Source organism: Callithrix jacchus, chromosome 5 (genome assembly GCF_049354715.1).
Source record: "Callithrix jacchus isolate 240 chromosome 5, calJac240_pri, whole genome shotgun sequence".
Lineage (NCBI taxonomy): Eukaryota > Metazoa > Chordata > Mammalia > Primates > Cebidae > Callithrix > Callithrix jacchus.
Window position 1 is genome coordinate 15,344,170 of NC_133506.1, and position 12,602 is coordinate 15,356,771.

Genomic DNA, 12,602 nt, shown 5'->3' on the forward strand with positions numbered 1-12,602 from the left:
AGCAGTGGAATTTCTAGGTTGTATGATAAGTAAACGTCTTACTTTGTAAGAAGCTGTTCTCCAAAGTGGCTTTACTATTTAATATTCCTTCCGGCAATGAACGAGAGTTCCAGTTGCTCCACAGTCTTTCAAACGTTTGGCATTACCAGTCTTTAAAGTGTTATCCATTCTGGTCTCTCTCTTTCCCTTCCTCCTTCCCTCCCTTCCCTCCTTGAATTGAGAAAGGTGTGTTGAAGGAGTGAAGACAAACATTTCTGAATCTATGCTCCTAAGTGAGCAAGTTTCTATTAATAAGCCTCTCCCCTAACCGCCACACATCCTACATACTCAAGGAGAGGAGCGGGAGAGGGGACCCTTTTTTTTCCTTGGAAAATAAAACCTTTGCTTTCTTCAGGGTGGGCTTTCTATCTCAAAAGCACAACGAAACCATTTGCCCGGGCGTCAAGATCAGCGCGCTGCAAACTCTCAGGCGCAGCGAGGTTTCTCTAAAGAACCTCTCAACTGCGCTCTTCTCTGCTTACAAATGGAAATTCTCTTTTCAAATAGCTGTTTTGTGGCCGCCGCTGGAGAGCTCCAGCTAGAGCCGAAAGCTGCGGTTTGCTTCTCTGGTTCCTCCCTGTGGGCCCCTTTTCCCACCCGGTTGGGATCCGAAGACGCCCCGGAGCTCGAGCCCAGGTTCCCAAGAAAACCCCAAAGAGCGTAAGGCTCCTGGGCACCCCTAGTCCTCCTGCAACCAGGGCACGGGGCATGCTCAGAGGGAGTGCGGGAGGCAGGCGTTGGCTGCAGTGGGGCTCAGGAGCCACAAGGTGCCGCTGCATCCCCACTTCCTGGCGCCTGACCCAGCGTGCAAAGTTGGGCTGGGAGCCGCGGGGGGAAGGAAGGACCCAGCGAGCGAGGGTGGCGGGGAGGAGGGAGGAGGGAAAAGAGCGGGGAGGGGGGGCGCCGGGCGTGTGTCACTCGCTCTCCCCCTCCGTGTGTAGAGGATGTGCTGAATGGTGCGCTTTGAGGCGGCGGCTGCGGAGGAGCAGGATCCAGCGGCCACTGGCAGCCTCGGCTGCCTGGCTCGGCGTCTCTTCGCCTTCCGCGGCTTCTCATCCACCGCGGGCTGCCGACCTCGCGTCCCGCCCGGGGCATGGCCCGGCGCTGCGCCCCCGCGCGCCCTGCCTGCTGAGCGGCGCCTGAGGGAGGTGCGGAGGCCGGGAGGCCAGGGAGGCCGGCGGGGGAGCAGAGTCAAGCGCTTCAGGAGAAGAGAAAGGAGCCCCCGGCCCGCGCCCCGCGCCCCGCGCGCGGTCCCCAGTCCCTGACACGCTCGCCCGGGCCGCCCGGAGCCCAAATGAGCCCAGATGGCCGGGGCTCAACCCGGAGTGCACGCCTTGCAACTCAAGCCCGTGTGCGTGTCCGACAGCCTCAAGAAGGGCACCAAATTCGTCAAGTGGGATGATGTAAGTATTGGGGCGGCCCAAGTCGGGGCGCTGGCTCGGGCACCGGGCAGGGCGGGTGTCGTGGGGGTGGGGCGAGGGGCGCGTTATGCAATGGGCGCACTGGGAGCGGGCAGGGGCCGCCTCGGGCGCACAGGTTGGCATCTGCCAAGGCGGATGGCCAAGGGCAGGAGCTTTGCGCGCGCTCCTGTTTCATCGGGGTTTAATAGTTGCCATCCTTTCTGGGTCTGGCAAGCGCCCCCTGAGGGTCTTAAATCTTTTGGGCCAGTGGAGAGGGAGGGACAAGCTCTGCCTGGTGACAGGTCCTGAGAGTTCGGAAAGTGGTGAGTGTGAAGTTAGGACTAACTGGAAAGCGCCTGGTGTGAACAGGACGCGCCCCCTCTCCGCCTGGGGACGCACCTCCTGTTAACCTCTTTTGCCGGATTTCAGGAAAGAAGGGCCTGAAGTTCAAAACAGTTCAGTGATTAAGAACCCTCTTAGCGCTTTTGTGGGAGTCCACGCTGCGGAGGACACAACGGTCCAGCCAACAGGTGGTCGTTGATGCCAAACTTCAGCTCCTGGCTCCTGAGGGAGGGTCCCTGAAAAGGGCTGCGGGGACACGTCTGGGGAGGGCGTGAACAAAATGGGGGCCCTTGAGGGGTCCTGGAGGGCTCTTGGGCCTGCAGGCAAGTGGGGAGGGCTGACTTTGGACAACTAAGCTGGTTGGAGTCTTCTGCTTGAAATAGACACGTTGAGAGGTTGCCCCACGATTTACCTGCACCATTTGCCAGGTAGGGCAGAGCCTAGCCCAGTGCATGGGTCTCTAATGCTTTAAGTGCAGTCCGGACCCCGGGACTTCAAATGACTTCTCCTTCCCCTCTACCCCAGTTGTCTTCAAAACACTTAAATTAGTCATCCCCCTGAAAACATGCAAATCTTCGGTTGGGGAATATTATGGTATCAATTTTATGCCCTGGGTGTCATTTAAAAGGTTCGATAAGAAAAACCCACTGAAATAAACCCGAGTTGCCAGGCTCTAACGAAATTTAAGTCCAAATGACTAATACATCTCTTCATCAGGAGGAATTATAGGAGAATGAGGTGTTCTTACAGAAAAGATTTTCCACCTAGTAAATTATAGCCTGTTATCCTCTAGGGTATTTTTCTTTAATCTTCTTAAGCCATTTTCCAGTGTCTGAAAACAATTTAAATATTCCAGGTAGTGAATCCAATTACTTAGCTGAGTGCGTCTGTGTCTATATTTTGTCCAGCTGGAAGTGCAAACGGAACTTAGAGTATGAGCCACAGCTTCCTTGAAAGCTCATGCCAACTATTAAATGCTGTAGGCAAGGATGTAAACATACATTTTTTTTTTAACCATGGACTTCACACTTTTCTTCTTTCTTTTCCAGTCTAATTGGACTGAATGTTTCTGTAAATGAAATAAAACCTAAACAATAAATACAGACACAGATTAAATGCTTTGTGCCAGGGAAAATAAAACAAAGAAAATGCAGTTCAGCAACAAACACGTCTTGCCCATGTTGAGATCCTTGAATAGAGAAGTGATGTGATGATGGATTTACCGAGGGAGTGAGGGGGAAAGGGAAGAGAAAGAGACTTTGTAGAGTTAAAAAATAGGAGTTTCAGCATAACCTTTGGATGTGTATACAGTGATGATTCTAAACTGTATTTTAAATAATTCTCTACAATTTCTTGTTTGGGAGAAAATAGCCAACATCACACCGAGACTGAAAGTATTCTATGAGAACACATTTTGGTATATCCAGGTAGATGACTTTTATAATGTGCATTTCTGTAACATATTTCCTACTCTCCTATTGCTGCCAGTCCTGGACTGGATCCTGGAGTGGTGAAGAAAGTAGACAAAATCCCTGCTGTTACAGACCTTACATGCTAGGTGAAGGAGACGAAATCAAAAACACCAATGAGAGAAAGATTGAGTGATGTGTTGAGGGTAATAGAGAGGCCATTAGTGAAATACCACCCAAATAAGTTGAAAAGAGCTCCCTCTGAGCATTGCAGCAGTGAGTTTCCAAAGAAGCCCTCCTGGAAGGAAGGATGTAGGCTCTAAGGAGAAGGCCAGTAGAATCTCAGGTCTTTTAAAAAAGAAAACTTAGACTGCACTCAGACGTCAAGTTATCTGGAATATAACGAACTCTCCTACAGGCACTTTGGTTCCTTGGGTCTCCAGCTAATCAGTGGACTACTAGGGACCCAGCCTTTCTTAGGGTTGCCTTTTTTCTCCCAAGCATCCCTCTTCTACTCTTCCCAGCTCATATTTGACCTTCCAGAATCAAGGCGGTTCAAGTTATCTGACTATTTATATTTTACCTTAGTTAGTGTGTTGAAGACAAAAAAGAACTAGATCTTGAATTAAAGGCCTGAGTGTACCTCCTAGTCTTTCACCAGTAAGCTGCCTGATTTTAGGCAAATCACTTAGCCTTTCTTAATTTTTGGTGCTTCTTGTGTAAAAATGTGGTACTGTTATAGGGCATTCAAAAATGATGCATTTGGAGCTGCTTAGGATGTGAAGAAATTATCTCTTGTTCCTGAAGTGATTAAAGCAGTATAATCACTGGTCCTCTTGTCCTGACCACCATATGAAATGGAAGATGTCACCCAGAGGGTGCAGTACCATGCATAGTTTGTTGGCCACCCACCAAGTCACAGTGAGGATGTGGATGCTCTAAAGGTGATAGTCTAATCTTTGACATAGGCACCAACTAACCACAAAAGACAGCAAATGGGTAGTAGATCCCAGAGATAACCCTGTTGTACTAGAGCCAGGCATTAATGCTTTAGCTGCTTGATCATGGGGAGGTCTGAGAATCCCCAGGGTCTGTGGATGCATGGGTAGGTAGATGGGTTTTTTTTTTTTTGACTATTTCAACGTTTTAAAACTCACGGTGTATATGGTCTGACATCAAGGCTATACTTGTCCTCTTGAACTTGGCATGGAGTTAAAGCACTGACCACATTATATTTTAAAAATTCAACTTCCTGTCTTTGCTTTTGTTTTGCATTTGTCTATTAGCAGGCTCTGGTGGTAAGAGGTGGGTGTAAAGGACTGTGAGTATTATGGGAGAATTCTGGTGAGGTAGACAGTGGAAGGAGAGTTACTTTCTTGATTTAAGCTAGGGATCTTGGGAGATTGTGAGAGAAGCTCCTCTCTCTTCTGGACCTTGGTCTCTGTCTATATTAGACAGGACATGGAGAGAAAGAGGAAGGAATGTAAACTGTACAATAGGGCCCCCAGTCACCCCCCAGTCACTGATTTGGCCGTTTTCCATGCCTAAGCTCTCTGTTTCACTGTCACACAACCTCTGAGGGATGGAAGGGTTATCATTTCTTTGTTTTTTTCTTTTTCTTCATTCTCATCTTCCAAATTCAGATCTTACTGTGGGCACGTTGCTTAATGCATCCCAATTTCAGTTTCCTCAACTGTAACATGCAAAGTGTAATATTTCCTAACTCACAGAACAGCCGTTGAGGTTAAATGAATAAATGCATATGCATTGCTTGGTATAGAGCTTGACATACAGGAAACCTTCAATAAAACACATTTTTAAAAGTTATTGTCCCTCAAAAGTAAGAGGAATATGAACGTTGTCAAGGTGGTTAGCAGGTATTATATGACTCTTTTATTCCACTAGTGGAAAAATTCAGACCTTACTTCCATTCCCTTTAATGTGTGCTTGGTTTGATATTTTATAATTTGGAGAAAAATCAAGTTTCTTACCCCCTTTTAAAAATCCAGGTGTTTCACAGAAAAATAAGTCTACATAATTTAGAGCAAGACCTATTCTCTAAAGGAAGCCAGTTTACAAATAATTCAAAAGTTTATGTTTACTTAAATTCTATATATATTTATGTATATATGAGTATATAATTTCACATTGTGCATTCTGTCTTACAAGCGTATTCTAACATAGAAAAATAATTGCTAGACTAAGTTGTTTGAGAAGTCTGAAGAAACTCAGAGATTTGGATTTGCATTAATGCCCTCTAGATTTCAATCAAGTAACGCCCTCCTTTACCACACCTCCAACCCCTACAGGTAAAATAGGTAATTTAATAAATACTAGTATATTGCACATTTCCCAGCATCCTACACAAAAGCCTAGAACCTTTGCATTACATGGAATCTGCTGTTCCGGTTTCAAAAATGATGACAAGAAAATGATGACAAGATGACACTGACAAGATTAATGAGGGAACAGAGGGGAAAGGGTTTTTGAGGTAGGAATTTAGTAGCATTCACTTTGGAAAGGTTATGGGAAACAGAAAAGAAACTTCTCTGAGTTAGTAGCTGGCTGATGTGGATAGAACAACTACAAAGTACAAGGTAGATTTCAGACTAAAAGGCTAAGCTAGCAGGTGCCCTATAAAGACCCACTTAAATATGCCCAGTTATGTCCATTTTTCTTGTTCAAAGAGCTTTTTGAATTTCTCACTGTCAGTCAATAATTACTGTAATCTAAGTGTAAGAATATAACTTTTTTTCCAAGCAAATCAATAAAGTTACTTGAAACTTAACATGCATACAACAAAACACAAATCCTGTGTCCAGCTGGATCTGTTTTCACAAAGTGAACACTCCCATGTCATCACCACCAGATCAAGAAACAGCATCACTTGCCCCAAATTCCTGAGTGCTCTCTTCCAGTCCTTACATCCTCTCCCAGGGGTAACCCTTATCTTGACTTCTAACTTAATAGCTTGGTTTTGCTTGTTTTTAATCTAATAAGCTATTTTTATTTTGAATAAAAACTTAAAAAAAACCTCTTCAGCCTAAAGCATTTTTATTATTGCTGAATTGATCCTCTTGAACAATAACAATGAAAGTGACTTATAGTCAGTTTAGATGGCCCTTGATCACTTCTTATCTGTCCCAGGGTGAAGTCTGGGAAGGGCAGAAGGTATAGTAAATGCCCTGAAGGAGGAAACAGTTAAACAAAACCCTAGTAATTTAGTGAGGAAATGGAATGCTTAAGGCTCTTACTGGAATGGCAAAGCAGACTAGTATAATACTGTTGCTAGAATATATTTGTCTCTCATAGGTTTTCTCTCTTATCTTGCTTAACACTGATATTTCCTACCTACGGTGCATGAGGATAATTTGTGCTGGCTATTAGCTTCCTTTGAAAGTTTAGCCTATCAATTAATAGCTTCAGGTTATATTTACCTGCAATGATATATAAATGGAATGGAAACATTTTGCTTTTTTATGTGGGACTTGGTAACCTGTAGTTAAATGTTTCCTTATCAGAATTGTTTCATGTTATCATGAACAAGAAGTAACAGCAGAAAACAGAAGGGGATTGATGGTGAATTGTTGACTAATGCTATGGGTCTCCACTTAAATAATAAACCCCTGATAACTGAAAACATTGGTCTTCTTGTTACTGGAGCTAATATTAGGTTCGTGTAACCTTAATTCCACATGCTCAAACACTTTTCAGTCTATTACACCTAATCTTTTCCCTGTCCTACGTCTGATCTCCTAATCAGAGCCTTGTGCCCCATGTGTAATAGGCAAAGGAAATATAGACATATTTCAGAGGTCATTTATGTATATGACCATAAAGATGCCATTGATTTTTGTAACTAACTAACTGAAATAGGATATAAAGGAATAAACTACTTGGAATAGGATCTAAAAGATACTTATGTTCTTTAAGAGTCTCTCTGGTTTTCCTCTGATCTCTTTAAGATCCAGTGTTTAATTTTAATATCATTAACATGTGTTAATTTTCAAATGTTTTATTTAAATTTGTATTTCAAAAACAGTTTACATGTATCTATTAATCAAGGTTGACTAAATCTATACCTTTATTAAGAAACTATTATAAATTGGGTAACAGACTATTATGTAAAATTGGAAAAGAGGTATTTTTATTTATATTAAAGTAATTTTAAAATATTTTTATTTATATTAAAATTATTATTTTACTTATATTAAAACAGAAATAAAAGCATCCTATATCTATTTTATATTTCAAGGGCATTTTAGTTTACAATATTTGGTTAATGTTCTATTTCTTTTTATTAAATTGACATCCAATGAACAAGATCACAGAAATTGGATTAGTTAATAAAGAAAACATTTACCTGAAGTAGTCACTTGGATATCAATATATAGCATTGATGTCTAGATGATATATATTATTTTGCCATTAAAAATATCAAATTCTGGCCGGGTGCGATGGCTCAAGCCTGTAATCCTAGCACTTTGGGAGGCCAAGACTGGTGGATCACGAGGTCGAGAGATCGAGACCATCCTGGTCAACATGGTGAAACCCCGTCTCTACTAAAAATACAAAAAATTATCTGGGCATGGTGGCGCGTGCCTGTAATTCCAGCTACTCAGGAGGCTGAGGCAGGAGAATTGCCTGAACCCAGGAGGTGGAGGTTGCGGTGAGCCGAGATCGCGCCATTGCACTCCAACCTGGGTAACAAGAGTGAAACTCCGCTTCAAAAAAAAAAAAAAAAAAAAATCAAATTTTTTTGGAAGTTGTCTATGAAATAGTTAAGGGTAAGGAAAATTTAATTTAATTTTAATCCATTTTATGGAAGAACCTATATGAGCTCATAAATCTGGAAAACCATAGAACAAATCAGCAATTGATCTGGTCAAAAAAAGTTAAGGATGCCAATCACGATTCCCCTCAGGTGTGCTGTGTTGGATATGGTTGAATCTCACATAGCATTCATTCCTACATCCTCTTAGTAGGACTTCCTGTAATACAGAGTCTGGACTTCTAAAGCCACATTTACCAGACTCCTATCTGATCAATATTCTTCATGAAAATTAATGTTTCCACCAAATAAATTCATGCATATGAAATGTGCAGGGTGGAAACATTCAAGAGGCCACTCTCCTGTATCCCTTGGGTTCTTTCTAGAGATACATGAGATGCTGAAAGAGATGGCATCTTCTGTAACAGTTCTTCAGTATCTCTGAGAGGCAGTGGTGACAGTGGCCACTGCCTGTTGGCAGCTTACACTTCTTTGGCTTCAGCCACACTGGTATTTTGGACCCCGGAAGTTCCTTCTTGATTTCTCACCTTTCTGAATGTGGTAGAGACAATAACTCTCTTCAAGGGTCTGTGTTGCTGTGTTCTGGGATCATTCATGGAGACCCAACCTAAAGCCCATTCCTTCAACCTTTTCAGTCTTTCTGTCCAGTGCTTTATTTATATTAAGACCCTTTATCTTCAAAATTCAAGAGAGATTTTTGTTTCTCGCACCAAGTCCTATCTAATATGGCCTTTTGTGGTTCTAGGATTTTACAACTTCCAGTCCTAAATATAATAATCATCTAAGCATACTACATAGTTTTCTCCTTCAATACTACAGTAGAGTAAAATGGAGTTTTTAAAATAATATTTCCTCTGGAATTCAATATCCAGAGTGAGTCTTAATAGCAGGCATTTATGCTTATGTAGCAACCCTGCTTATCCCTGTTCCGTCATCAAGAACACCTTGGGTGGTAGGAAAAAGAGCAAGGGTTCTTCTTTTGCATTTCACATAGAAGTAAATTGAAGCTAGTGACTGTGATTTGTCTAAGGACACATGACTATTTAGATCTGGAATAGGAATTTAAAACTAGATCTCTGGCTAAATTCAGGGTCCTTTCCAGTCTACCATGATGTCCCCAAACAGGATCCTTTTGGTGACAACAACAACAATTTTTTTTTTTTTAATGAGCAGGAGTTTTGCCCAGGCTGGAGTGCAATAGTGCAGTCTCAGCTCACTACAACCTTTGTCTAACGGGTTCAAGCGATTCTCCTGCCTCAGCCTCCTGAGTAGCTGGGATTACAGGCATGCACACCCGGCTAATTTTGTATTTTTAGTGGAGATGGGGTTTCTCCACATTGGTTAGGCTGGTCTTGAACTCTTGACCTCGTGGGCCACCTACCTCAGCCTCCCAAAGTTCTGGGATTACAGGCATGAGCTACTGCACCCGGCCAACAAAAAACTTAACAGAGTCTAAATGAATACAAGTTTAAAGAGATTGATAGATTTTTCCAAAGCATCTCTGCTATTTTAGGATTCATACATATGAAGCTCACATCCCTGCAAACTCAGTTTTTGAGCTATTGTCTTTAGCTATTTTTTAATGATATATATACAGTCCATTTTTGTCTACACCATTCAAGGTGTGTGAGCATTGGAAAACCTCACTGCTGCTTTGAGACAAAATGGGTAAGCCAGCTGCAGTGGCTCACGCCTGTAATCCCAGTACTTTGAGAGGCCAAGGCATGTGAATTACTTGAGGTCAAGAGTTTAAGACCAGCGTGGGTAACAAGGTGAAACCCTGTCTCTGCTAGAATACAAAAATTAGCTGAGTGTGGTGGCACACACCTGTAATCCCAGGTACTTGGGAGGCTGAGGCAGAAGAGTGGCTTAAACGCGGGAGGTAGAGGTTGCAGTGAGCCAAGATCGCGCCACTGCACTCCAGCCTGGGTGACAGAGCAAGACTCCATCAAGAGAAAAAAAAGGCAATGTATACCCTATAGTCTTTAAAGATATTCTACATCTTCCATCAGTATGGAAACATGCACATGGAAAGACAGCTATTCAGATACGGTGTTAAAACAAATGTTTTTGTTTTTATTGCCTAATAAGTGACATTTCTGCATTCATCAAGACTCTATATTTGTTACTCCACCTTTTCTTCCTCTCAACATAGTTTCAAATGTTGTGTTTTGCTGATCCCTATTAAGACTGGTCCCATGGCCTCTCATAGAAATCACATGGAAGATTAAGAATATGGTAGGCATGAATGAAGCAGAGAGGGTGAGTTGCCTGCTCACAGGCATGATGCAGAATGCAAGGTAGTGTCAATTGAGAGACCAGATCTATATTACTTGTGCAGGGAGGTGGATATGCCTTGTTTATATTACAACTAGAGCAGGGCTTCGGGAGGGCTATAGCTTTATAATTATTTGTCTTTTTTTCCTAGCAGAGAACATAGGTCTGGCACCCTGGGGGTGCTGGTGTGCAGGAAATACTTGTGGAATGAAGGAATTGTCTGCTGTGTGTCTGGTTCACAGTGGGATCACACAGGGGAGTGTGCAGCCTTGAGGCAGACCTAGAGGGTAGTCGTGCTCCTGTGAGACCTTTGTGACCTTTGAGGTGTTGTGTGGCATTGGTTGGAATACCCTGCTCCTTGTCCTTCCATTCCATCTGAAATCTCCCAGGCTCCTAAGGGTCTCTGTGGTCTTCTTAAATGGGATTTCTCCGTGTGAGTTTGAGAAGGAAAATATTTATTGACAGTGCAGAGATCACTCCTGTTACAGTGCTGATTCCATTTAAGGTCCAAATATGGCTTGAGTGTGTACTCCACTGCAATTCAATATTGGTTGAAGGTGATGTTCACTGTATTTGTATCTCATATACTAAATGTTACCATTAGTTCCTATTTTCAGAAAAAGTTGCTCATACATACACCAAATATTGCAATAAAAATTGCCATTAAAGAAATTCAGAAGTGTTGAGAGTGACAGAAAAGATGCATCATCGTGAAAACATTCTATCACGATGATGATTCACAAAGAAAAAAAAAGAATACTTGTGCTTTATTACTCAAGTGAGAAAAGTGACAAGACATAGTTCTAAATTTGATTTATAATAAACTTCCACCTGCACTATTCTTTGTGTACAGAGGCAATGGAAGTCACTGGGACAACGCTTTTAATTTCCTCCTTCTCCACTCCTCATTTAATGTACTTGGGCCCCCTCCATTATTCCAGCTGCCCTCCTGCTCCTGAGAAAGCACCTCGCCTTCTGCATTTATATTTTGGAGCCCATCCTTCCTGGCATCTCTGAATCCTGACTTCATTATTATCTGCCACCACTCCCCTTTCTTTTGACAGTATCTCTGTGAGTTTCTCCTCAGTAGAAGCTTCCCTAAGAACACATCAATATGCCTTTACTAGTAAAAATTCAAACATCAAAACCAACACATTGTTCTCCAGCCCTTTTTTCTCCTTTAGTTACTGTCTTCTCCCTCATCTCCTTACCTCTACTGTGAAAACATAATGTACTCACTGTCTCCCTGTCCTCACCTCCTACCCACTTCTTCTCAGCCCCCCAAAGGCTTTTTCTGCCCTCACCACTACTTTGAAATTTCTCTTGCTGTGGCTGTGGGCAACATGGCTCCTAGCAACCCCAAATGATATTTTTTTCAGAATCTTCCTTGTTTTTATTTCCTGCAGTACCTTCCACCCATTTATCCATTCATTTACCAGTCATACTTTAAAAATGTACTGATGTCTCTTTTAAGCATCGTGCTAGTGTTGTGGATTGATGATGATTAGTGATTTCATGCCTGCCCTTATTGGGGAGACAGATGCTAAACAAATAGAATCAAAATTATTTTCATTATAACTGCTACAAAGGAAAAAAGTCTAAGTGAGTATAGGAAGCATGTAAGGTTTCCCTGGAAAATTCCATTTATGAAAAGTGGGATTTAGGCCATCATGAGTAGAAGAATGTGTCAGGTGGAGGGAACAGTAGCTGTGGGTATTCCAAAGAGCCAAAGAACACAGGATTTTGAAGGACAGAAGCAGAATTAGCATGTGGAGAGTTGGCTCAGATAATGTGGATGGATGGCAAGGACCTGCATATATACTGCTTAGGTTCTTACAGGATATTAGAGATAAAATCAACCAGAAATGATTAAATCCATGTTTTCAACCCTGGCACCATTGGCATTGGGGCCCACTAGTTTTTGTTGTAGAGACTGGTCTGTGTAACATGATGCTTAGCAGCATCTCCGGCTCTAGGTCTAGCTTTCAGTTGCCAAATCCCCAAGTAGTGACAACCAAAATTGTCTCCAGACATTGTCAAAAGTCACCTGGGTTGCAAAATTGCCCCTAGTTGAGAACCACTGATTAAAATGCTAAATGATATACTGTGCTCTTAGAAGTATCAGGGCAGTTCACCGCCCTCCTTCTAACGCCAAAGTCCAGTAAGTACATGAAAAGATGTTTAACAGCATTAGTCATTGGGGAAATGCGAATTAAAAACACAATGAGGTGCCACTGCATGCCACCAGAGCTATATGTTATTGAAATTATTGGTTTTACTTATCTGATGTCCCCACTAAGCCAGGAGCACCTAGGTCGATTGGGGATCTGGGCTTTAACTTGG

The 12,602-nt window shown here is 42.6% G+C and overlaps 1 protein-coding gene across 3 annotated transcripts in view; it reads left to right on the top strand.

The window, feature by feature from the left end:
• Positions 1 to 952: 952 nt before the first annotated feature.
• The window catches only part of PLCB1 (phospholipase C beta 1), a 735,221-nt gene continuing 723,571 nt past the window's right edge, over positions 953 to 12,602 (top strand). For all 3 annotated transcript variants that reach the window (XM_078371332.1, XM_035302836.3, XM_035302835.3), the window contains exon 1: positions 953 to 1,442. Coding sequence is in view for 2 of the 3 variants with exons in the window: in XM_035302836.3 (XP_035158727.1) it covers positions 1,344 to 1,442 (99 nt within the window). In the remaining variant the exon portion in view is untranslated. The remainder of the gene's footprint in view (positions 1,443 to 12,602) is intronic.